The sequence below is a fragment of the Trifolium pratense genome, linkage group LG3 (genome assembly GCF_020283565.1).
Source record: "Trifolium pratense cultivar HEN17-A07 linkage group LG3, ARS_RC_1.1, whole genome shotgun sequence".
Classification (NCBI taxonomy): Eukaryota; Viridiplantae; Streptophyta; class Magnoliopsida; order Fabales; family Fabaceae; genus Trifolium; species Trifolium pratense.
Window position 1 is genome coordinate 636,986 of NC_060061.1, and position 26,167 is coordinate 663,152.

Consider the following 26,167-nt stretch of genomic DNA (forward strand, 5'->3'; position numbering starts at 1 on the left):
ACATTTGGATTTTCAACTTTGCGTTGTCTAAAAGGAAAGCATTTATATGCATAATCCAACTATTATATAATGAAGAGCCAAATGAGTGTGATACTGCATATTTTCCATGTGAATCAATTTTCAGCTTAAAAAACAAAGACAAAGTTTTGCAATAGAAATGGAATCTGCAGAATCAAGTCCACTGTCTGTTGTCACTGACTCCGATAATAGATCAAATGGTAATAGATCTTCTATAGTATAGTCCACTGTCTGTCTGTTGCTTAAAACTGTTATGGTCTATATTAGTCATTATGTTTTTCTTGTTTCAAAAAAGTCATTATGTTTTTCCTCCTTCCATAAATACAAACTAAAGTTGTCACTGTTATTGCCAAAAGCTGAAGAATTTAACTACAAGTACTACCAACCCTTGCACATAGCAATACTAAAAGGCGATTGGAAATCTACAAAGGCATTCCTTGATAACGATCCAAGCACACTGACAGCAAAGATTACGATGCTTGGCGAGACTGCACTTCATGTTGCAGCTTTAGGAGCTCAGTGGAAACTTGTTGAGAAATTGGTGCAACTTATGCCTGCAAATATGCTTACAGAATTGGATTCGAAGGGTTTTACTTGTCTTCACTATGTGGCGGTGGGCAAAAGCGTAGATACTGCCAAGGCATTGGTGGCTAAAAATTCTTCTGTCACACAAGTTACTTCTTTACCAGGATTCACACCACTCTACCTTTGTATCGCTGCTGCAATATCTAAAGAGATGGTTTGGTATCTTGTTTTGAATACTACAGAACCTGCTTGTTGTCCATTCAATCATATGGAAGTTTTTGCTATGGTTTCTGTCGGATTTCACGGTAATTAAAATGATTTGCTTAACTATGTAATTTTGTAAATGTTGAACATCTATCTTTTCAGTTCTGATTCATCAAATAGTGTTGAATTGATATTTTTCTCATTTTGCATGTGATATACTTAGCTTGTTGCATGTATCACCCTTATTGTTGCATGTAGTTTCCTTTACCACTTGTCTTGTTGCATGTTTTTCTTGTGACACTTGTCTTCATACATGTAAGTCATTGTAGTCACTCCTCCTATAAATAGGAGTTCACAATGTACTTTATATATCATTCAAGTATTAGTAACATAACCTTTTCCTCAAACACTTTATTGTCTTTCTAGTTCCGCTTTACAATAGCCTTTATTTTTTCTTACAAATAGAATGAGTTAAATTTAGGCTTAACTACACATTTGGTCCCTTACGTTTATTTTAGGTTTCAATTTGGTCCCTTACGTTTAAAAAGAATCAATTTGGTCCCTTACGTTTATTTTAGGTTTCAAGTTAGTCCTTTCCGTTAATTTTGTCACTAACACCGTTTGAACAGTACACGTGTCAGCGTGTCCAAGTGCCACGTGTCAGTCCACATATGCAAATTGACTGTCACGTGGGACAAAATTGACGGAAAGGACTAACTTGAAACCTAAAATAAACGTAAGGGACCAAATTGATATTTTTTAAACGTAAGGGACCAAATTGAAATCTAAAATAAACGTAAGGGACCAAATGTATAGTTTAGTGACTTCCTAGCTTCAAACTTGTATGTACCTGTTTCTTTCTTCATAAGAATTAGCATGCTGATTTAATAACCAACCATATAAAACACTATTATAACTCATATGTTATTATCCTTTTTTATTCTTCCATGCACAGATATCGCCATGTACATACTGCAGCGTTACCCTAACTTGGCCACTCCTTCTGATGATGCTGGAAGTACTATACTTCATGTTCTGTCACAATATCCATCACATTTTCAAAGTGGGCACAATTTTGGGTTTTGGAAAAGATGCATTTACCGCTGTAAGTATTTTCTTGAGATAAATTCTTGTGGTACTATATGCTTGGATTGTAATACTCTTCTACCTTATTGAAACATGACATTTCTTATACTATATATCAGGTGTTCCTGTGGAACTTGAATATGGAAATACAATATGGAATGCACTTGAATTTGGTTAGTTCTCCTTGTAAGCTTATTCCTCAAGGTTTTCTAAATGAATCATTTGTTGGAGAATTTCAAAAATACATTTGAAAGGTTGCGCGATGGTTAATTTGAAATTCAAATTTACTTTTTTGCTATTCCTGTTTTTATAAAAACCTTTCAAGGATTGTGTCCCTTGATCGTTTGACATAATTTCTCTATAAATAGAGACACCTGTGACGCAAAACGGAAGTGCAAAGGAATAGCAAGCGCTAATTCTATAACAAAACACAGGTTCGCAAGCGACAAACCTGTTAGATAAAGCTCTGGAGTCTACCACATTTCCGGAATCCATCTGAAAGAATAATTTGAAATCCACCAAACTTGAGAAAAATCTCTATATTTTTTATTGAATGAAAATGTTGCCTTCAAGGCTACAATAGTTTAGCTTAAATAGTAGGGAAAAATTAAAATAACAAATCTACTTAAAAGATAGTAAAAATTAAAATAACAAACCTAGCTAAATAAAAACAACAAATCTACCTAAAATATAAAAATAACTAATCTAGATGAAATATATGTTGGGTTTTTGTATGTTGGCTACATTTTTTAAAAACATCTTGAGGAGTGCTAGCAACACACTCTTTAACAAGCACACTCTAACACACTCTCTTCTATTGGTTAAAATTTATATGGGTCCCATAAAAGTTATATGGGTCCACATTTTTTTATGGAACCCATGTGAATTTCAACCAATAAAAGAGAGTGTGTTGGAGTGTGTTTGTTAAAGAGTGTGTTGCTAGCATTATTCAAACATCTTTTAGCCAAGTGTTGAGACATATGTGCGTACACCAAGTGTTAAGACAGATGTGCGTACACATTGGAACAACACCTGTCCGTCTTACTGTGCGCGCCAGCTAGCGGTTTTTATTTTCTACTCAATCTTTTGAAGATTTGATTGAAGAATTGTTTCAAGGTTTCTTACAGAGCAAGGCGCACGTGTTTAAAGTTTCTAAAGGAATTATATTTTTAGAAAATATATTTTTGTGATTCAAAAATACAATTATTATTTTCGAAATTATATCAGCTGCTGCCGCAATTCTAGAAGCCCTAATTTTGTCTTGAAGCCCAAGTCGTTCTACTACTATAAATACGAAGGCAAGCATATGGTTTCATCTATCTAAAATCGTGTCTTACAAAGCGTGTGTCTTAGGGATTTTAGAGTGTTAATTGTGAGCCTTTCTTGTATCTCATTGATGCAAGCTTAGAACCTGTGTTTTATTGAGTTGTAAGTGTGAACTTCTCCTAAGCTTTGAAGTACGGAGATTGTTCTAGTGTTGTGTGTGATTTGCTCGCAAGATTTTAAGCAAGAGTGAATCTTAGTTTCATAGGAGTGTGTCTCCACCATTTGTAATCGTTGAAGTTAATAACAACGCTGAGTGTGTTGTTAAGGTGGGAATTGGGACGGGGTCTCATATCTAGGAGTTCCTAGGTAGAAGTGTCATTGGGTAGTGATTAAGTGAGGAGTTGTAAACGGGTGAGTTTAGCTTCGAAGTAATACTGCTGATAGTGGATTTCATTCCTGGATTGGTATCCCCCAGAGTAGGCTGTTAGGCTGAATTGGGTTAACAACTCATGTGTGTTATTTACATTATTGTCTTTATTGTTTTATGTTCTGTGTTCTGTCTATAGACAAGTGTTGGTGCACCGTTAGCAACATCTGTCTACTACGGACAAGTGTTGACACACTTTGATCAACACTTGTCTACTGTGTGCCAGGAATTTCAATTGGCATCAGAGCAGACACCCTATTCTGAATCTTAGGGTGAGCTCTAGGGAGACTTTTCTGGAAGATATGGACAAAGAAGGAGGACTTGTCAACAGACCACCTCTTCTGGTTGGTGCTTCAAATTATGATTATTGGAAGTCTCGTATGATGGTTTTCCTAAAACAAATTGATAGCAAGACATGGAAAGCAGTTCTAAGAGGGTGGGACCACCCTGTGAAAATGGACAAAGAGGGTAAACCAACTCTTGAGTTAAAACCTAAGGAGGAATGGTCCAAAGAGGAGGATGAGCTTGCTCTTGCAAACTCAAAAGCATTATACGCATTGTATAATGGTGTTGACAAGCACATATTCAGACTCATCAAAAAATGTGCCTCTGCTAAGGAAGCTTGGAACATTCTTGAAACTGTTCATGAAGGTACCTCTAAAGTGAAGATGTCAAGGCTACAACTCTTAACCACTAAGTTTGAGAATCTTAGTATGAATGATGATGAAACCATTCAGGAATTTCACATGACCTTACTTGACTATGATAATCAGTTTGATGCCTTGGGAGAAAAGATACCTGAAGAAAAATTGGTGAGGAAGATGCTTAGGTCTCTTCCTAATAAGTTTGATATGACGATCACCGCTATAGAAGAAGCCAAAGATATCACAGAAATGAAGTTGGATGAAAGGATGGATAAGAAAACCAAGAGCATTACCTTTGTCTCGAATGCTGAGGAAGAAGATCAACAGAGTGACACAGAGTCTGAAAGTAGCATCTCTGATGCAATGGTTCTTCTGGGAAAACAATTTAATAATGTGCTAAAAAGAATGGACAAACGTCCAAAGACAAGTGCAGCTGACACTGGTCGCAACACTTACAGGAATTTCAAAAAACCTATGATAGATGAAAAAACAGCTCTAAATAAAGGTGTCCAATGTCATGAATGTGAGGGGTATGGACACATTAGAACTGAATGTGCAACCTTCTTGAAGAAACAGAAGAAGGGGTTAACTGTATCTTGGTCAGATGAGGATTCTGAAGGAGAAACTGATATTGCAAAGCCTATTCATGCACTGACAGGTGTATGCACATCTGACACTGAATCATGTGATGAAGAGCTGACCTTTGATGAACTTGCTGAATCATACAAGGAGCTGTGTCTAAAGAGTGAAGAAGTCTGCAGGGTCTCAGAAAAGCAAAAAGAGACAATTTTCAAATTGCAAATTGAAAGAATTGTCAATCTATCAAAAATTTCTGAGATTGGTGCCAAATGTGAAGAAGGGTTGAGAACTATTGAGGAGCAGAAGGCAACTATCGCCAGCTTGGAAACAGATAAACTCAAGCAACTAGCAGAAATATCTCAGCTGAATGAAGAGGTAACTGAATTAAACTTTCATCTTAAGAATTTAAAGAAGCATGTTCTTAGGTTATTCAAAGGAACTGATCTAGATGAAATCCTAGAAACATTACCTACTCCTAGTAGAGCCAAAACAGGCATTGGGTATGAGTATAAAAATGTTAATAGAATTATGGATTACAACAAAGAAGGGAAATATATGCCTGAGATAAGTAAGCAACCTTCTCCAAGAATGTATGGCAAGATGTCACCACACTTGTCTACAAGACAGCATACCACACATAGACAAGTGCTACCACATGTGGCACCACATAATCAAAGAAGGCAGAAACCTAGATTTATACCTAGACATAAAAGCAAATACCACTCATGGAGATGTCACCACTGTGGAAGAAAGGGGCACATAAGGCCTTACTGCTATAGGTTATATGGGTATCCAAGTGAAATGTTTCAAGAATCTGACCCATCCATAACTAATACAAGGATGGAGTGGAGACTAAAGGATGATGCAACCAACACCAAGGGGTGTACAGCTGAAAGTAGTGAGAAAAGTCTGATTGCTCATACTTCTCTCAGAGCCTCATCAAAAGAAGATTGGTACTTTGATAGTGGTTGCTCCAGACACATGACTGGTGTTGAAAAGTATTTGAGGGATGTAAAATCTTATACAACAAGTTTTGTGACATTCGAAGATGGAGCTAAAGGAGAAATTGAGGGTATTGGAAGACTGATTGACAATGGTCTACCAAAACTTGAAAATGTTCTTCTTGTAAAAGGGCTAACTGCTAATCTAATTAGTATAAGCCAACTATGTGATCAAGGCATGCAAGTCAACTTTACAAAAAATGAATGCCTTGTCAGCAATAATGAAGGAGACATCCTTATGAAGGGTGTTAGATCAAAGGATAATTGTTACTTGTGGGTTCCTCTAGAAGAAGCTAATGTATCTACATGTCTCTTAACTAAAGAAGATGAGGTTAAGCTGTGGCATAAAAAATTAGGACATCTTAACCTGAAGAGTATGAAGAGAGTTATATCTGAGGAGGCTATCAGAGGCTTACCAAATCTACAGATACAGGAAGGTAACATATGTGGTGAATGTCAGATTGGCAAGCAAACCAAGGTGTCGCACCAGAAGTTGCAACACTTGTCCACTTCTAGAGTTCTTGAGTTGCTACACATGGACTTGATGGGTCCCATGCAAGTTGAAAGCCTTGGAGGTAAGAAATATGCTTTTGTTGTTGTTGATGACTTCTCTAGATACACTTGGGTCAATTTCATTAGGGAAAAATCTGAGACTTTTGATGAATTCAAAGATCTTTATTTACAACTTCAAAATGAGAAAGATTGTGGTATTGTAAATTGAAATTCTGGCACACTAGTATTAAGATGTTGTACTCAACGCTTCACCACTATAGTACACTTTTAACGCGTGAATCAATGATCCAACATCCAACAGCGCATACACAAGGAATAATAAACTAAACAAAACTGAAAGTAAATTAACACAGTAATTTGTTAACCCAGTTCAGCATAAGCCTACTCTGGGGGATACCAATCCAGGAGTGAATCCACTATGATAGTAATAGTTTGAAGCCCTCAATAAACCTCCCGTTTATGACTTCTCACCTAATCACCACCCGTGCTATATCCTACCTAAGACACACCTAGGTATGAGAACCTCCGCTCACCTCCTCTTGACCACAGCCACTGTGATCGTACAATACTAGATTTAATATGTGAAGACACACTTCATAAAACACACACACCACTTCCGTGCTTAAAAGCTTTGGAATGGTATACACACACTATCTCCTTGCTTAGAAGCTCCAGAGATATTACAATACACAAACACACAGTTCCTAGTCTAGTGGAAAATCAACACAAGACTTAGAACACAATAGACACAATACTAAAACCTAAACTCACGCTTTGTAAGACTCAAATCTGGTTTCAGTGATTTGAACAATGGAGTCAACCTTCTTTAAATAACCTTCACGAGCTCAGGCTAGGTCTTCAATTAGGCTTCAATAGCTCAGCATGATTAATGGTTCCTTTCAAGAAATAATCTTTAATTCAAATGTTTTGTTTCCTTAACTTGAAGATCTGATTAACAAGCAACACTTGATCACGAGATCCATTAATAATTAAGCGTGACAACGCTCCTTATCACAAACGACCATTTATTGTGGATTCCATATTTAGAACTTAGGCGCGAGATCTCAACATACACAGGCCCGGCCTACTGGATGTGGTATCCAATGTTGAAGCATTGTACCGAACATCTTGCTTATACTGGATGGTGGAAGCATGTAGTTCCACATCAGAAAAGATCACATGTTTTAGCAAAATGAGGCCAACCATACAACGCCAACAATCTCCCCCTTTGGCAATTTTTGGCTAAAACATCCTAAGATTATTTCAACCTTTCTAGAGAGATACACAAGCTACCTTTCTTCAACTCAACGTAGGCACACAGTCATGAAGTAAAGTAGATCAATTTAACATGCTTGTTTTAATAACCCCTCATATAAAAATAGCATATTTAATATGTATCAATTTAGAACTTCAGAGGCATGCAACAGCGGAATAGTGAACACAACTCGCCTCACAGGAATTTGCCAATAGAGAGTATACTCATAAAAGAAACACTGGAGAAAAATAAATTCCCTCAAAGCTGAGAAAAATAAATTCTCAGGAACAGATGATGCTTCAACATGCAGTAGCACATTGTGTGCTAAGCAGAAAAGAAATATTGCTCCCCCTCAAAGGTAGAATCGAGTACCAGGATCATGTTACTCCCCCTTAATTCATGCATAGGGTTATTCAGATGATCCAGCATCTGGTGGCACATCAAAGCCTCAGCAACCTATTATGGCATACAATAACTGGCATACAATAACTACTCCCCCTTTTTAGCCACAAAATAGACAAAATGGGAACTGCATAATATTACGCAGTGCAGATAGTAGCAGAACATAAAGTGCAGACAAAATATTACACACCATGCACACTAGGTGCTAAATTCAGGGCTCAGCCCACAGACATGCAAAATAAAAATCCAAACAAGGAAACATCAAAATTACACAGAAGCACTTGGAGATGAATCATTTTCTTCTCCTTCAACATCTGTGTCAGCTTCTTCTTCACCACTAGAGCCATCATCATCTGCATCAGCTGCTTGAGCTGCAGCCTCTTCAACCCTGAGAGCATGTATCATCCTTTCAAACTGCAATTTCTTTTCATCTAGCTCCTTACAGTTTGCTTCCAGCATAGCAATCATCTCCTTCCTTGTCATAGGAGTGTCAGCAGCAGCATTTGATGGTCCAGCAATATCTGGAGCATGCTGTTTACTGTACAGCTTCTGATGAATGGCCAGAGGAGTTGCCCTTTTCTTAGCAGACTCATCCTCATGCCTTATATTTGGATGTTGGGACAAGATGATGTCACAGATTAGGGTTGGAAATGCAATGGGTTGCTTGGTGACAGAGGTCTTGGCATGCTGCACAACTTGATTGAAAATATATAGACCAGTATTAAACTTAGTACCAGTACCAATCATATAAATGAGCTTACCCAGATTTGTTGCAATGTCGGATGCATGTGTAGTAGGTACCCAGTTGACAGAAGCAATGCGATTCAAGATGGCATACTTTTGAGTTAGCTTGACAGCTGGTACCTTCTTCTTCCTGGGCCAGGTTTTCACTTTATCAGCTGTGATGGTTCTGCAGACCACATTGTCAGACACATCTATATCAGGGTGTGGCTCATCAGAGTTACCCAGGAACCTGTTTATCACACTTGGGGAGAAAGTAACACATTTTCCTCGAACAAAGACTTTCTGAAACTCCTTATCCAAGGGATTGTCACAACCTATAGGAATGTTGACAACAAACTCCCTAATCAGCTTTTCATAGCAGGAGCCTAAGCCCCACACAGTTTTGATCAATCCAGCATCATTGATCAAACTTACAATCTCTTCACATTCCAGAATATCTTTGCCTAGTTCCCTTTCCAGAGCCAATCTTCTTTTGCAAATGATTCCCCATCGTTGAGCATAAGATGGAAGATGAAATGAAACATTGTCACAAGGGAAGTCTTCAATGTCAGGAGCAACAAATTGAGGCATGGCCTTCTTAGCAGACATAGCCTTCTTAGCAGGAGGCTTGATGCTTGAGTCATCCTTTTCAGCTTCAAGTTCAGAGTCACTTGATGGTGCACTCTTCCTTTTCAGCACACCCTTATTCTTTTCAGGAGGAGGTATAGGCTTGCTCCATCCTTTCTTAGGACCATACTTGACAGGCTTCAGAGTGGTGTCCTTTGCTTTCTTGGTGACAACAGGGGTAGTAGTAACAGCAGGTGCAGGTGTAGTGGTCCTGCTTCTCAGTCTTCTCCCAATTCCTTTCTGAGTAGGTGGAGGTTGCAGATCTTCTTCAGAGGAGACTTCATCAACATCTACTATGTCCTGCTCTTCATTGGTGGTTTTCTCAGAATCTTCACCAGCTTCATTTTCTGGCTCAGAATCAGCCACATCTTCAGGGGTACTTTCTTTGTTTACTTCCTCTTCAGTGGAACCTCCAGTATTAGATCCACTGCCCAACGACCCAGTGGTAGTGTTAGCATGTGGGCTAGATCCTCCTTTGGATGCTTCAACATCCTGCTCAGCATCAGTTGGTATAGAAGATGGTTCAACACCGGTTGGAGCATTGGTTACAACAGCCTTTTCTTGAGATTTTTCAGAAGCATCAGTTATGACATTCAGGGGAACTGTCATATTCTCAGGAACACTCGGATTATTGCTCACACCAACATTCTCAGCAATATTTTGGGTTTTTCCTAGGGTTTCAACAGAACTAGGGTTTTCTTCTACAGAAGGGTTTTCTTGATTCACCTTTTCAGACACAGACTTAACAGACGATTCAACATTCGCATTTTTGCCGGAGGCAACATCATGCGATTCCACATTCGCAGTTTCAGAAAGATCCTTATTTAAGTACAGATCAGACATGCTTAAACCCCTTTTTACAGGAGATTGGGGTTTCTTCTTCTTAGGCTTAATAGAATCAGACTTAATAGAGATTGAGGGAGACGATTCACTTACTTTCTTAGACGATTTTGCAGATTTCTTCTTCTTAGAAGTAGTTGCAGGAATACTTGATATAGGCATCGCATCGACCACAACAGTTGTTCCTTCCTTCTTAGCTTTTGATCTTGTTTTCACAGCATCAACAAGTTTGTTTTTGATCTGAGCGGAACCGGAGGATTGAGACATTTTCACACGGGAATTGTTGAGGTTTTTGAAGTTTTTGATGATTTGCGATGATGGTTTGTATTTGCAGATCGCAGCAAAGAGTTCAGAGGAAGTTGAAGGTTTTGGAAAGGAATAATGATGATATGAGAGATGATAGCGTGTAATTGAGAAGTTATGGAAAGTTATTTTTGTCTTTCCTTGATTTATGTGCGCCAATAGTTGAGATTTAGAGAAAAAAACGGTTGCGCGCACATAATGGCTTAACTGCTATAATTCTTCATATAGGCAAATCCCCAATTTGCCCCTAAGCCTTTCAAACTGATTTGCATCTAAAGCTTTGGTAAAAATATCAGCTACCTGTTCTTCAGTTGCAACATGCTCCAATTTCACAATATTCTCTTCCACCAAATCCCTGATGAAGTGATGACGAATGTCAATATGCTTTGTTCTACTGTGCTGAATAGGATTTTTTGAAATATTTATGGCGCTTAAATTGTCACAGTACAATGTTAGAGCATCCTGTTCAACATTGTATTCCTTAAGCATCTGCTTCATCCACAATAATTGGGAGCAACTACTCCCAGCTGCAATGTACTCAGCCTCTGCAGTGGATAGAGAAACACAGTTTTGTTTCTTGCTAAACCAAGAGATAAGATTTTCTCCTAGATAAAAACATCCACCAGAGGTGCTTTTTCTGTCATCAGCACATCCAGCCCAATCTGCATCACAATATCCCATCAACCTAGCATTGTTGGTGTGGGAATACATTATTCCATAATCAGAAGTTGCATTGACATACTTCAAGATTCTTTTTACTTGTGTAAGATGGCTCATCTTTGGCTCAGCTTGGTACCTAGCACATACACCAACAGCAAAGGTGATGTCAGGCCTGCTTGCTGTGAGGTACAGTAGGCTTCCTATCATGCTTCTATACATGCTTTGGTCTACATCTACACCTTTCTCATCCTTGGTTAATTTTAGATGTGTGGCAGCAGGTGTTCTTTTGTGTGCAGCATTTTCCATGCCAAACTTCTTTATGATATTTTTAGCATACTTGCTTTGAGACACAAATATTGTGTCTTCCATCTGTTTCACCTGTAATCCAAGAAAATAGGTTAATTCTCCTACCAAGCTCATCTCAAATTCAGACTGCATCTGTCTCACAAAGTGTTGGACCATCGGTTCCGCCATCCCTCCAAAGACTATGTCATCAACATATATCTGTGCTATCAACAAGTTTCCATTCATTTCTTTGACAAATAAGGTCTTGTCATTTCCACCTTTCTTGTATCCTTGATTGATCAGGAATTCAGTTAACCTTTCATACCAAGCCCTTGGTGCTTGTTTCAAGCCATACAAAGCCTTTTTCAGTTTGTAGACATGATCCGGATGATTTGGATCTATGAAACCTTTGGGCTGTTCAACAAATACTTCTTCATGAAGATACCCATTTAGAAAGGCGCTCTTGACATCCATTTGGTAGAGTTTGAGTTTGAGGATGCAAGCTACACCAAGAAGCAGCCTTATGGATTCTAGTCTTGCCACGGGAGCAAAGGTCTCATCAAAGTCAATTCCCTCCACCTGAGTGTAGCCTTGAACTACCAGTCTTGCCTTATTCCTTGTTACTGTACCCTTCTCATCAGACTTATTCTTGTATATCCATTTAGTGCCTATGACATTTACTCCATGTGGTCTTGGAACAAGGTCCCAGACTTCATTTCTAGTGAATTGATTCAATTCCTCTTGCATTGCTTCAATCCAGAACTCATCAGTAAGAGCCTCTTTTATGTTTTTAGGCTCAAATTTTGATACAAAACAGGTGTTTGAGATAGCATCAATCCTTCTTCTGGTAGCAATGCCCTGGTCTGGATCACCTATGATAAGATCTTTAGGATGATTCTTCTGTGTCCTAATAGATGGTGCTTTTGCTGGGGCAGGTACATAGTCTTGATCAGATTCATCACCTTTTAATTCAGACTTTTCACTTTGTGTCATCTCTTCAGAATTGTCAGGAGATGGTTCAACATCTGTTTCCACATCCGATGGTTGAGTGGATGGTGCATCATCAATCACAACATTGATTGTTTCCATAATGACTTTGGTTTTTGTGTTATAGACCCTGTAGGCTCTGCTATTCAAGGAATATCCCAGAAATATACCTTCTTCACTTTTAGGATCAAGTTTTCGTCTTGGTTCTCTGTCAGCAAGAATGTAGCATTTACTCCCAAAAATGTGAAAGTGTTTCACAGTTGGCTTTCTTCCCTTCCATAATTCATACAAGGTTGCAGATGTTCCCTTTTTGAGTGTCACACGGTTGTGTATGTAGCAGGCTGTACTCATAGCCTCTGCCCAGAACTGATATGGAAGACCCTTGGCATGAAGCATTACTCTAGCAGACTCTTGAATGGTTCTATTCTTTCTCTCTACTACACCATTTTGTTGTGGTGTTATAGGAGCAGAGAATTCATGTTGGATACCTTCTGCTGCACAGAAATCATAGAATTTGCTATTCTCAAACTCCTTTCCATGATCACTTCTGACCCTTATAATGACAGACCCCTTTTCTCTTTGAAGTTGTACACATAAGTTTCTAAATGTTTCAAAACTATCTGATTTTTCTCTAAGGAAGTCTATCCACGTAAATCTAGAGAAATCATCCACCATAACAAAAGCATACCTTTTTCCTCCAAGACTTTCAGTCTGCATAGGTCCCATCAAATCCATGTGTAACAATTCAAGTGTTCTGGTAGTAGATTGATGTTGAAGCCTTGGGTGTGCCACCTTGGTTTGTTTGCCTATCTGACATTCTCCACATATTGTTCCTTCGTCTATCTTTAGCTTGGGTAATCCTCTGATTGCTTCTTCAGCTATGGCCTTTTTCATTCCTCTCAGGTGTAGATGACCCAACTTTTGATGCCAGAGTTTGACTTCCTCATTTTTGCTTATGAGGCAGGTAGACATATAATTTCCTTCTTCAGACACCCACAAGTAACAATTATCTTTGGACCTTACCCCCTTCATTATCAGTCTTCCTTCTTCATCTGTAACAAGACATTCTGATTGAGTGAAGTTCACCTTCATGCCTTGGTCACATAGTTGACTGATGCTGATCAAATTTGCTGTAAGTCCTTTTACTAACAGAACATTGTCTAAGTTTGGTAACCCATTATCAATTAGGTTCCCAATTCCCTTTATTTCACCCTTAGCTCCATCTCCAAATGTTACAAAGCTTGTGGCATAGGACCTTAGGTTGGCTAGATACCCTTCCACACCAGTCATGTGTCTAGAGCATCCACTGTCAAAATACCAATCTTGTCTAGATGATGCCCGTAGTGAAGTATGAGCTATCAGGCTTACACCATCTTCTTTCTTCTTCCACTCTTTCTTGACATTCACGTTCTCAGATTTGGGTTCAAGTGGCCGTGAATTCTGTGGATATCCGTACAGTTTGTAGCAATAAGGTCTAATGTGCCCTTTCCTACCACAATAATGACACCTCCAATTCCTTCTTTTAGTCTTCGACCTTGACCTGTTATATCGATGGTGAGGCATGTGTTGAGGCATCGAGTTATTCTGGACATGCTGCTTGGGTTTTAACCATGTGTCAGTTCCCTGATGTGTGGGAGGATGAGGAGGTAGTAACCCACCACTAACAGGAAAAGTTTTCTCAATGGGGGTAGTGATTGTAGCTTTGTTGTAACCCATTTCTTGATCTACTATCTCGTAATCAAAACCAATAGGTTTCTTACCAGCACTTTGTTTAAGCAGCATGGCTTGAAACTTTTCTTCTCCTGATGCAAAGACTCTAGCTTGTTTTCTAGCATACTCCAAGTCTTCATTCAGCTTTTCAATTTCTTTGTTGAGAGTCTTGATTATATCCAGACATTCATTCTTCTCGACCTGAAGTTGGCAATTTGTCTCCTTTTGTTTTTCCAAGGCTTTGCAGAATTCATTGCTCCTGATGAATAAGTCCTTATAGGTAGCCAGAAGTTCTTCATATGATGTTTCATCGCATGATTCAGCATCAGATTCATAGACACCTGTCAATGCATTGACAAGTTTAGCAGATTCACCTTCATCTTCTTCTGAATCATCCTCATCTGACCAAGTAACAGCAAGACTCTTCTTCTTCTTCAGGAAAGTAGGACATTCAGATTTGATATGGCCAAATCCTTCGCACTCATGACACTGAACTCCTCTAGATGAAGTACTTTTGTCATCACTTCTGGTCCTCCTTTGAGTAGATACAGATTTGTTGGAGTCAGATTTGGTGCTTGGACCATTGAACTTATTGTTGAAGTCAGATTTGGTGGTTGGACCATTGAATTTATTTCTTTTATCCATCCTCTTCATGATACGGTTGAACTGTCTACCAAGTAACACCATGGCTTCAGATAAACTTTCATCACTCTCCATATCTATCTCATCATCTTCTGTAGTATTAGAAGTAAAAGCCAAACTTTTGTTTTTCTTCTCTTTTCTTTGGTTTATGCTCATCTCATAGGTTTGAAGTGAGCCTATTAGTTCATCCACTTGAATGTTGGCCAGATCCTGAGATTCTTCTATTGCTGTTACTTTCATGTCAAACCTCTTAGGTAGAGATCTGAGAATTTTGCTCACCAGCTTTTCATCTGATATGGGTTCTCCCAAGGCATCAAATGAATTTGCAAATTCTAAAATATTCATGTGAAAATCATGAATAGTCTCTTCTTCCTTCATACTCAGATTTTCAAAATTTGTGCGAAGCATCTGAAGTTTGGACAGCTTTACCTTGTTGGTTCCTTCATGTGCTTTCCTGAGTATTTCCCACGCCTGTTTGGCTACAGTGCATCGTTTAACAAGTCTGAACATGTTGATGTCCACCCCATTGAATATGGCATTCAAGGCTTTTGAATTTCCCAGAGCTAGGTCATCCTCGTCTTTGGAATAGTCTTTATTAGGCTTGATTTCACCTGTTACCTTTCCATCCTTATCAATGACCATAGGGGGTTCCCATCCATTTTCTACAGCTTTCCAAGTTCTGCTATCAATGGATTTAAGAAACACCATCATCTTAGCTTTCCAGTAGTCATAGTTCTCAGGCCCAGTTAGCAGTGGTGGTTTAGAAACCGTTCCTCCTTCCTTGTCCATCTCACCAGAAATTTCCGTCCCTGAAGCTCACCCTGAGTTTCGAGCAGGGTGCCTGCTCTGATGCCAATTGAAATTCTGGCACACTAGTATTAAGATGTTGTACTCAACGCTTCACCACTATAGTACACTTTTAACGCGTGAATCAATGATCCAACATCCAACAGCGCATACACAAGGAATAATAAACTAAACAAAACTGAAAGTAAATTAACACAGTAATTTGTTAACCCAGTTCAGCATAAGCCTACTCTGGGGGATACCAATCCAGGAGTGAATCCACTATGATAGTAATAGTTTGAAGCCCTCAATAAACCTCCCGTTTATGACTTCTCACCTAATCACCACTCGTGCTATATCCTACCTAAGACACACCTAGGTATGAGAACCTCCGCTCACCTCCTCTTGACCACAGCCATTGTGATCGTACAATACTAGATTTAATATGTGAAGACACACTTCATAAAACACACACACCACTTCCGTGCTTAAAAGCTTTGGAATGGTATACACACACTATCTCCTTGCTTAGAAGCTCCAGAGATATTACAATACACAAACACACAGTTCCTAGTCTAGTGGAAAATCAACACAAGACTTAGAACACAATAGACACAATACTAAAACCTAAACTCACGCTTTGTAAGACTCAAATCTGGTTTCAGTGATTTGAACAATGGAGTCAACCTTCTTTAAATAACCTTCACGAGCTCAGGCTAGGTCTTCAATTAGGCTTCAATAGCTCAGCATGATTAATGGTTCCTTTCAAGAAATAATCTTTAATTCAAATGTTTTGTTTCCTTAACTTGAAGATCTGATTAACAAGCAACACTTGATCACGAGATCCATTAATAATTAAGCGTGACAACGCTCCTTATCACAAACGACCATTTATTGTGGATTCCATATTTAGAACTTAGGCGCGAGATCTCAACATACACAGGCCCGGCCTACTGGATGTGGTATCCAATGTTGAAGCATTGTACCGAACATCTTGCTTATACTGGATGGTGGAAGCATGTAGTTCCACATCAGAAAAGATCACATGTTTTAGCAAAATGAGGCCAACCATACAACGCCAACAGTAAGAATTAGAAGTGACCATGGAAAGGAGTTTGAAAACTCTAAATTTGTTGAGTTTTGTGCTGCTGAAGGAATAGCTCATGAATTCTCTTCACCTATTACACCTCAACAAAATGGTGTGGTTGAGAGAAAGAACAGAACTTTACAAGAATCTGCTAGAGTTATGTTGCATGCCAAAAATCTTCCTTATAAGTTTCGGGCTGAAGCCATGAATACTGCATGTTACATTCATAATAGAGTAACATTGAAAACAGGTACTGCAACAACATTGTATGAACTATGGAAGAATAGAAAGCCCATTGTAAAATATTTCCATGTGTTCGGATCAAAATGCTACATCTTGGCCGATAGAGAACCTAGGAGAAAATTGGATCCCAAAAGTGATGAGGGTATATTTCTAGGTTACTCAACCAACAGCAGAGCCTATAGAGTTTTTAACTCCATAACAAGAACTATGAAGGAATCAATCAATATTGTGGTTGATGATACTGATACGACAAGTGCAGATCCAGCTGAAGAGACAGATGTAGTCACACATGTCCCACCACCAGATGATGATCAAGGTGAATCTGAATCTGATCAAAATTCTGAATTTAATACAGAGAATACTAGACCAAGCAAAGGACCATCTACTAGACCACAGAAGAATCATCCTCTGGATCTTGTCATTGGAAATCCAAATCAAGGGATTACAACAAGAAGATCAAAAGAAGCAATCTCTAACTCATGTTTCATATCTAAGATTGAGCCAAAGAATGTTAAGGAAGCTTTGAATGATGAATACTGGATCAATGCTATGCAGGAGGAACTAACTCAGTTCAAAAGAAGTGATGTATGGGATCTAGTACCTAGACCAGATGGTATAAATGTTATTAGTACAAAGTAGGTCTACAAAAACAAGACTGATGAGAATGGTGATATTACTATAAATAAAGCCAGACTTGTGGCACAATGATACATCCAGATAGAGGGAGTAGACTTTGATGAAACTTTTGCTCCAGTTGCTCGTTTGGAGTCCATAAGATTGCTTTTGGTTGTGGCATGCATCTTAAAATTCAAGCTATATCAAATGGATGTAAAGAGTGCATTCCTTAATGGTTATCTAAATGAAGAAGTGTATGTTGAACAACCAAAAGGGTTCGTAGATCCAAGTTTTCCTAACCATGTCTACAAATTGAAGAAAGCTCTCTATGGTTTAAAACAAGCCCCTAGAGCATGGTATGAGAGATTGACTGAATTTCTTGTTAGTCATGGATACAAGAAGGGAGGCAATGATAAAACCCTGTTTATAAGAGAAGAAAAAGGGAAGTTCATGATAGCTCAAATATATGTGGATGATATTGTATTTGGAGGGATGTCAAGACAGATGGTGGAACACTTCGTCCAACAAATGCAATCTGAATTTGAAATGAGTCTTGTAGGGGAATGATCACTGTCGTTTCGTGATCAAAATAAGTTTTAATTAAGAAAAGTAGTAACAAGGTAGTTAACCTTGGTCGTCTCACAAGGACCTCTAATTTAATAATTAGTAAAAATAAGAACAATGAATAACACAATTAGAAGGGGGGTTTTGGGTTTGTTTAGATCAAAAGAGTATTAGAAATTCAATTAATTGAAAAACGATTAATCTATTGGTTTTAGGAAAACGTCGTTATGATTCTATCACGGGTTCATAGAGATTGTTTATATGTTCATGCCTTGGTTGGGTTATAAAACCAATTATACAAGCGATAAATAGTTTTATACGTGAAATCCATTCGATTAAGCAAAGAATGTGTTCAATGAATCATGGACAATGAACAAGCGTCACTTAACACAGTTTCATATCATCACAGATTTCGACCAACCCTTTTTGCTAAGCGCGAAAACCTATATCAATTCCTAGTCGAACTAGTCATACAAGCGATGAATTAATTCGAAAAGTCTCACGAATATAACTCGAAAAAGAGATTAAGCATCATGAATTTTGAGTTTCAAGAATAAATAAAGAGCATGAATTGATAAGAGAAGACAATAAACACATAAACTGAATTTATTTAAGAATAGAACCTCAAGAATTCATGAATGAAGCTCCGTATGCCAATAGATCAACCTAGGGTTTTTATTTCTCCATAGAAAAGAAGCGCAGTTTCTGTTTCTCTTTTGTGAATTCAGGATTCTCTGACCTAGGCTGTGTTTTGCTATTTATATTACATAGAAAAATTGGGCTCTTAAAGAATCGGGCCGAAAAACAATGTTTAACCCAATATTAATTACTATTATAAGTCTGGAATAAAAACGTAAATAAATGACTCCTTTGAGCTCCGAACTGGCTTCTGACCTCAACATGAAAGTTGTAGCTCTTTCTCTTAGATTTCTAACGCATATTCAAACACTTAAATCCGATACTCGTAGCTCAAGTTATGACCTATAGAGTGAGCAGAATCAATATGCAATTAAATCCGAAAATTAATCAACGAAATACATTAGAGCTCAATTATGACCCAAAGTTTAGAAACATGGTAAAAAGTTAATATTAGGCTAGAAAAGCTTCCAATATGTCAAAGTACAAAGCCATAAAATATGTGCCAAAACGCAATGATCAAATTCCCCCACACTTATTCTTTTGCTCTCCTGAGCAAAACTCAAGTTTAAAGACTCAAGTAAAACTTTTTTTTTTTTGAAGAGATAACAAAACATAATACAACGTCATAAAGCAATCAACACATTCTAAGATTCAAGTTCAAACCATGGATTGTATTTCAAAGATTGGCATAACTCCTGTATATCAACTGTCAATGATAATCAAGCGTGTGTGTGTACTGCCTATTACTGTCAACCAGAGTCATGACATGATCCTTCTCATTCTTCATTTGGTGTTCTTGTCATCATGCGATTCCAACCCTCTCGTTGCTTCATCGTCGGAACCTAGCGCAGTCTGAAATTTGCCCAAGATGTTCTACTAGGGAGGAAACCATTTTACATTTGCATCAGAGATTGTAATACTGCTCAAGGATTTGGAATTCTTTGGGTTTCCGAACTGTTGAGTTCTTTAGTCCTTCTGATCCGGAGGGTGTCAATTCGAGTGGGAATAAAGCTTCTATTTTTCTTGCTGGACTTTGGTGGAATTGGAGAGCTAGAAATATGGTTTGTGTTAGTAATGAAACTATTCAACAGTTTCAAATTGTTGCTGAATCTCATAAACTTGCCACCCTTATTGATGCTTGTTTTCATACTATGACTCTTAGTGATAATTCTCCTAGATTGATCTCATGGCACCCTTGTAGGACTAATTGCATGGTCCTAAACGTGGATGGAAGTTGTCTAGGTAACCCGGGAAGAGCCGGCTTTGGTGGCCTAATCCGCAATGGAGGTGGTGAATGGATTGTTCGTTTTAGTGGTTTCTTAGGTATTGCTAATAATACTCTAGCCGAACTAATGACACTTTATCATGGGCTAAAGATTGCGAGAGCATCTGCATACCACCGTTTCTTTTGCTATTCTGACTCAAAAACGGTGTTGGATCTCGTAACTAAGGGGTACAACTACTACCACTGATATACCGCTGTAATAGCTAACATCCAAGATCTCTTGAAGCTAGATTGGAATGTCTCTCTATTTCTCACTCTGAGGGAAGGGAATGTTTGTGCTGACTTTCTTGCCAAGTTGGGCTCGACTAATGATGATAAGCTCTCGATGTGGGAATCTCCTCCAAATGATTTGAAGAAGTTAATCTCAGCTGATGCGCTAAGGGTGGCCTACACTAGAGCTTAGTTCTTTTAGTTTCTTTTTTTTCCTGCCTTAGCCTATGAACCAAAAAATAAAAAGAAATAAACTGCAGAATAGTAAAGAACACAGTAGGTTTGTTAACCCAGTTCAGTGTAAACACACCTACTCTAGGGGGATACCAATCCAAGAGGAATCCACTATAATAGTACTAGTTCTAAGTTACCAGTAAATGCCCCGTTTACAACTTATCACCTAGCTACTACTCGTGTTATACTCTACCTAGGAACTCCTAGATATGAGACTCCGTCTCACTCCCCTCACTACCACGTACACAGCCTGTGATAGTACACAATCAAGAACATTAGCGAAGTCACCCTTCAAGACACAAACCCTTACTTCGTACTTAAAAGCTTAAGAGTGGCACACAATACTTAACCTCCTTGCTTAAAAGCTTTGGAGTTAGTACAAAACTTACAACTCAAAACCCTAGCTAGTCCTAAGCTTGCATCAAAGTGACACAAGAAAGACTCACAATTAACAATTAAAACTCTAAACCCTAAAACATACGCTTTGTAGAATAATAGTTTAGATGATTAGAAACAAGGTTTAGGTCATCATATTTATAGCTTTGTGTAGTCTTGATCAGCAAGCAAAGGCTTCAAATAATTGGCTGGAATCTTCGATGGCCAGCTCACAAGATTTACTTCAAAATAATTCTTCAATAAAGATTCACTCCAAAAAAAATAATTCTTCAAGAAAAGATTCACTTCAAAAATATATTTGATGCACTCCAAAAATATTCCAAACATATTTTTGGATTGAATAAAATAAAACAAACCCTCTTGGATAACTTGCAGTGGAAGGCGCGTTTGATAAGCACAAGCTTATTCTTGAATTTAATCTTCAAAAGATATAAAACAGAAAATAGCGCAGTTCCCACGAGACACATGTTGTATGGACATGCTACGACATCTTGGTCCAACATTTGGCTATTATTTTTTTATAAAATTGTAACCAACATTCAAAACCCAACAATAATGAAAGGGCACTTTTCCTTTGGTTTGCACACTTGAATACAACAATTATGTTAAGTGGAATAATATCTTTGATTGCTTCTTGCTAAAATCAAATAGTAATCATTGGCATTTAAGTACTTGTTCATGAAGTGGAAAAATAGAAGAAAGTGCATGAATATGCTAATAATGTGAAGGAATTGTTTTCACATTTGAAGAATGATCCCAAACATTCATTGTCTTGTCTTGTTAGATGGCAATTTATTCACTTGAATGCACAAAGGTAACATGTACATGTATCCGATGACACTCTTGGCCATTCACGTGGAAGAGAAGGGATCTAAAATAAATAATTAAGAAAAGGGTCATGCTAAATAGTGTCTCCGGGACACTTGTTAAGCATACCAAAAAAGGAAATAAAATATAAAATTAATGTTGACAAAATAACTTTTTATACTTTTAAGGTGTTGAATGCACAAGTTCCAAGACATAATTTCTTTTTTAATAAGCTTAACTAGTGCCCCAGGGCCACTGTTTAGCATTTTCCTATCAATAAAGATATATAAAAATATTCAGATATTACATTATTACCCTTAAAATAGTTTTGCCCCCGAAACTAGAAAGTACGACGATTAGAGAGGGTTCCCTCGTAAAATAAAATTAGCGGGTAAGAATATCACTTTCTAAAATTGAAGTTAAAATATTCTAACTTGTAGTTAGTATATACTCCCTCTAGTCCTAAATATAAGAGAAAAACTACTTTTTAGATTCATTAAGAATCTAATGTATTTGGTCTATAATGTAAGCCAAATACATTAGATTCTCAATGAATTTAAAAAATAGTTTTCCTCTTATATTTAGGACCGGAGGGAGTATAAAATATTTATCTATAAAATAAAGTTTTTGGGTCTTACATTCTCCACCAAAAATTTGTTTCATCTCCGAAACTAGTAGATATTAACAAAAGATTGAAGTAGGATTTGCAAAAAAAAATAAATAAAATTCGCGTAAAATCATTCAAGCTTTTTATTTAGATTCACCATTGAGAATATTTTTGAAAGATGGAAAATTAAATAAGAAACTATTTCAAATAGATAACAAAAAGATAAAGGGTCTAGGAATGAATTAAAACAAAGTATCATATCTGCTGCACACCGATGTTAAATAATCAATAACTAAATTCCAAAATGATTTGCAAAGGTAAAATCACTTATTAACAAATTCAAGTTAAATAGTCCAATATAAATAAAGTGAAGTCGATAATAAAAATTTGATACCGTTCAAGAAAATATATTCCTTGAAAGAAAAAAAAAAACACTTTAATTTGCACTTTATTTCGACAAAATTCTAATATAATAAAATTAACTCCAATGATGTAAGGTAAAAATAGTTTAAAACACTTTATATTCAAAAATAAGTCACGTCATAAAATTGAGTAACAAAGGAAGGTAATAAGTCTCGAAAGATAAAAATTGTGCAACAGAAGATTCGATAGATCAAAAAAATCAGTCGCCTACTCCTTATTACAAATTGTAGTTTTCTAAATTTTTGAATGAATAACTGTAAAGGAGGATAACTCTATTTATAGTTTTTTAGCTGACTTGGACTTTTCCATCGTGGTTCATCATCATGATGGCTTCAGGAATTGTCATTGTGGAACGATGGTCATCATCATGATACATACAACAAGATTTAGATATTTGCTTGCATTGGGTCTTTAATCTAAGTAAAAACTACTAAAATTAACCTAAAAACTATCTAAAAACATCATAGAAATTTTTGTCATCACAACACCAAACTTAAATCGATGTTTGTCCTCAAGTAACATGTTTGTCAAACAAAATCGTAAGTGTGTTAACAAATAAACTTAGATGATAGGAATTTCACAACCTTATCTATTTGTCTTGTCGGTAATGGTACCACCGATCTTCACCGCAACGATCAATATTGAAAGGATGTTCTCTCAATCAACGTGTAACATGTCATTTTACCATAGGCTTGAAAGAATTTAAAGCAACCGATCAAAGTTAAAAAAAGATACACATTTTTGGAAATTTTTCAGGGTTGTAACGTGGCTTAGGTAAAGGTGAAATATTTTTAGAAAAGTAGGTTAAAAGTTGGAGTTAGGTATCCAATACTCTTCCTTATTGTGTACAACTTTTTATCTGGTACCTAGTACAAGAAATGTTTTCTTTTTCTAGTATTAATACTCTGTTTTTACTGTTCTACTACCATTTCTTACTAGAATATCAGGTTGAGCCTATCATCATACACTAATAATAATTTAAAAAACTGGAAGTCACTGTCTCACTGAATGTAACCGCATGCATCAGTGTCGTATCGGTGCTGCATAGACCATTCTTTTAACTAACGTTTTTATTTAAAATTCATAAAATAACAATTTTATTTACAGTTCCTAGCATAAAGCTGGTTAGAGATGCAAAGTTGAGACATGTATCTGCGGTGAGATTGGTTGAATTTGTTTGCTCACAAGCTTTAACCAAGAATGACTGTCGATTCTGGCAATCTGGTAGAATTGTAAACGTGATTTTCGATGCAACATCATCTGGCATAGTTGAAATTTTAAGGATTTGTTTTCGGTTTTTTCCTGATATGGTTTGGAATCACATGCCAAATGGAGGGTATGTGACTCAAATTGCCATCGAGAATAGGCAAGAAAAAGTTTTCAGTTTTCTATGCAAGATGCCAACAATCAGCATCATGCAAGTTATGCAAATCATGTCATCAACTACAACATTTCAGCATAAAGATTCCGATTACCCCCCTACATCACATTTGGCAGCAAGGTTTGCTTCTCAAGTTGAGTCAATTCCAGGTGCAGCATTTCAAATGCAAAGAGAATTACAGTGGTTTAAGGTTTGTTTAATTTAATCTCATAAGTACATTAATTCTTAGTAGTTTTTAAGTTAAATTCTAGACAAAACTATACACCAAAGATTCAATTATATACTACAAGAAATATTACACCACTCGACACAACAATTAGTTTCTCGTTGACAACAATAGAGACCACAATCTTAGGTAACAGCTAATTAAAAGGAATAACTTGGCATGAAAAAAAGAAAGTCTTTTTAATACTTTAAATTAGGTTAAAATATCTTTGATATAATTTTGCCTAAATTCTATAAAGTTATTGATAACATAGCTTCATCACCAACAGGAAGTAGAAAAATTGGATAATCCCCGCATTAAAAATTATAAGGATCGAGATGGCAAAACACCTTGGCAAGTGTTTAAGGACAATCATAAGGCATTGCTTGAAGAAGGGAAGATTTGGATGAAGGATACATCAAACTCTTGTATGTTAGTGGCCACTCTTATTGCAACGATCGCCTTTGCGGCTGCAATAACCGTACCTGGAGGAAACAACCAGGACAAAGGAATACCAATATTTTTGTCAGATAACACATTCATGGTATTTGTTGTGTCAGATGCACTAGCCTTGTTTTCATCAATGACTTCTTTGTTGATGTTTTTAGGGATCCTAAATGCACGCTTTGCCGAAGAAGATTTTCTCGTGGCATTACCTCAGAAATTAATAATAGGTTTGACTTTTTTGTTCTTGGCAATAGTGACTACAATGGTAGCATATGGTGCAGCTCTATCTATGTTGGTACAGGACAGACTGAAATGGGCTCCAATTCCTATTGTTCTTTTGGCTTGTGTTCCAATTGCTCTATTTGCAATACTTCAACTTCCTTTATTGGTAGAAATGATCATATCAACATATGGATCTCGATTCTCATATGAATAAATGAAGGTTGATATTGATTATGATAAGATTTGCTAATGTCTTTTAGGATCATGATATGATTACATGATAGGATTCATACTCAAATTGATATCAGAATTTGGTTCTGACTCATTTGAGTTACAGTTGTCAATGTAAACATAAAAACTACATTTGATATAGATATAATATATGCTTTGCTTGCTACATGTCAGAATCATATACTTGTAATATGGATAAAACTGAGAATCAGTTAGACCAAGCTACTTAATGTCATGTGAGCCTACTCTCATTTGAAATTTGACAATCTACTTAAAAAGTTTTTCTGCATTATTAGATCAGCCTCTTTATCACTTCACCAGGCTCTCAAGACCTCCTGTAGTTGTCATGTTTGGGACAACGCCGGAAAAACATCGTATGATGCTCGTTTGTTGGATGACAAAAAGTATAATAAAATATAGATGTTTTAGTACAGTATATAAAAAGATGCTGCCCTTAAAGAAATTTTTGGTGGAATAAACACAAGAAGCAAAAATGCTACCAAGGAGGAGGTTTGGGGAAAATACTATTTCCATCAATTTCTTGTTTTGTTATAAAATTAGGTACTTAAATTAGGTTATGAATCGTTTGGTAGAAGTAGAATTAGAATTTTGGATTAATACCCTAATTATGCATGAGAAATATAAATTCCCCTATTGATTCTCATGAGTAGTAGTGTGACTCTTAGATAAAGAAGAGTAAGAATCAATGATTAGAGAGTTGTTCAAGTCTTTTATAATAATTGATTGATAGAACTGTTGTTCACTTAGTGGCGGCTCCATCTAACGGATAGCCCTTTTCTCATCGATCCGGAAAACACATCATCAAATCTATGATCATTCCAATGTTAAGACCAGGAGCTAGCTCCATCTTAAAACTCTGATGAAAACCGAAACTGTACACGCCATGAATTTTTGAATGGCTTCACTTTTCATGTCTGCATTTGCAAGAGGTAGTGCACAGGGCCATCTGTCCCTGCCAAATGCATGTGTGCAATCAGTTTCACCGATTTCGACTAACTTTCTTTTAAATATATGTTACCATAACTTTAGTCAGTGGCGAGAAACCTGCAAAAGATATTTCCTCCAGC

The 26,167-nt window shown here is 37.1% G+C and overlaps 1 protein-coding gene across 1 annotated transcript; it reads left to right on the forward strand.

Annotated features, from left to right (window-relative positions):
- On the forward strand, window positions 1–25,371 carry LOC123918198. Its single transcript, XM_045970175.1, has 6 exons — window positions 1–218; window positions 375–848; window positions 1,703–1,852; window positions 1,953–2,006; window positions 23,701–24,164; window positions 24,469–25,371. Exons 1-6 carry the CDS (start codon window positions 158–160, stop codon window positions 25,060–25,062), a joined length of 1,797 nt encoding a protein of 598 aa, XP_045826131.1. The 5' UTR covers window positions 1–157; the 3' UTR covers window positions 25,063–25,371.
- Window positions 25,372–26,167: the final 796 nt, after the last annotated feature.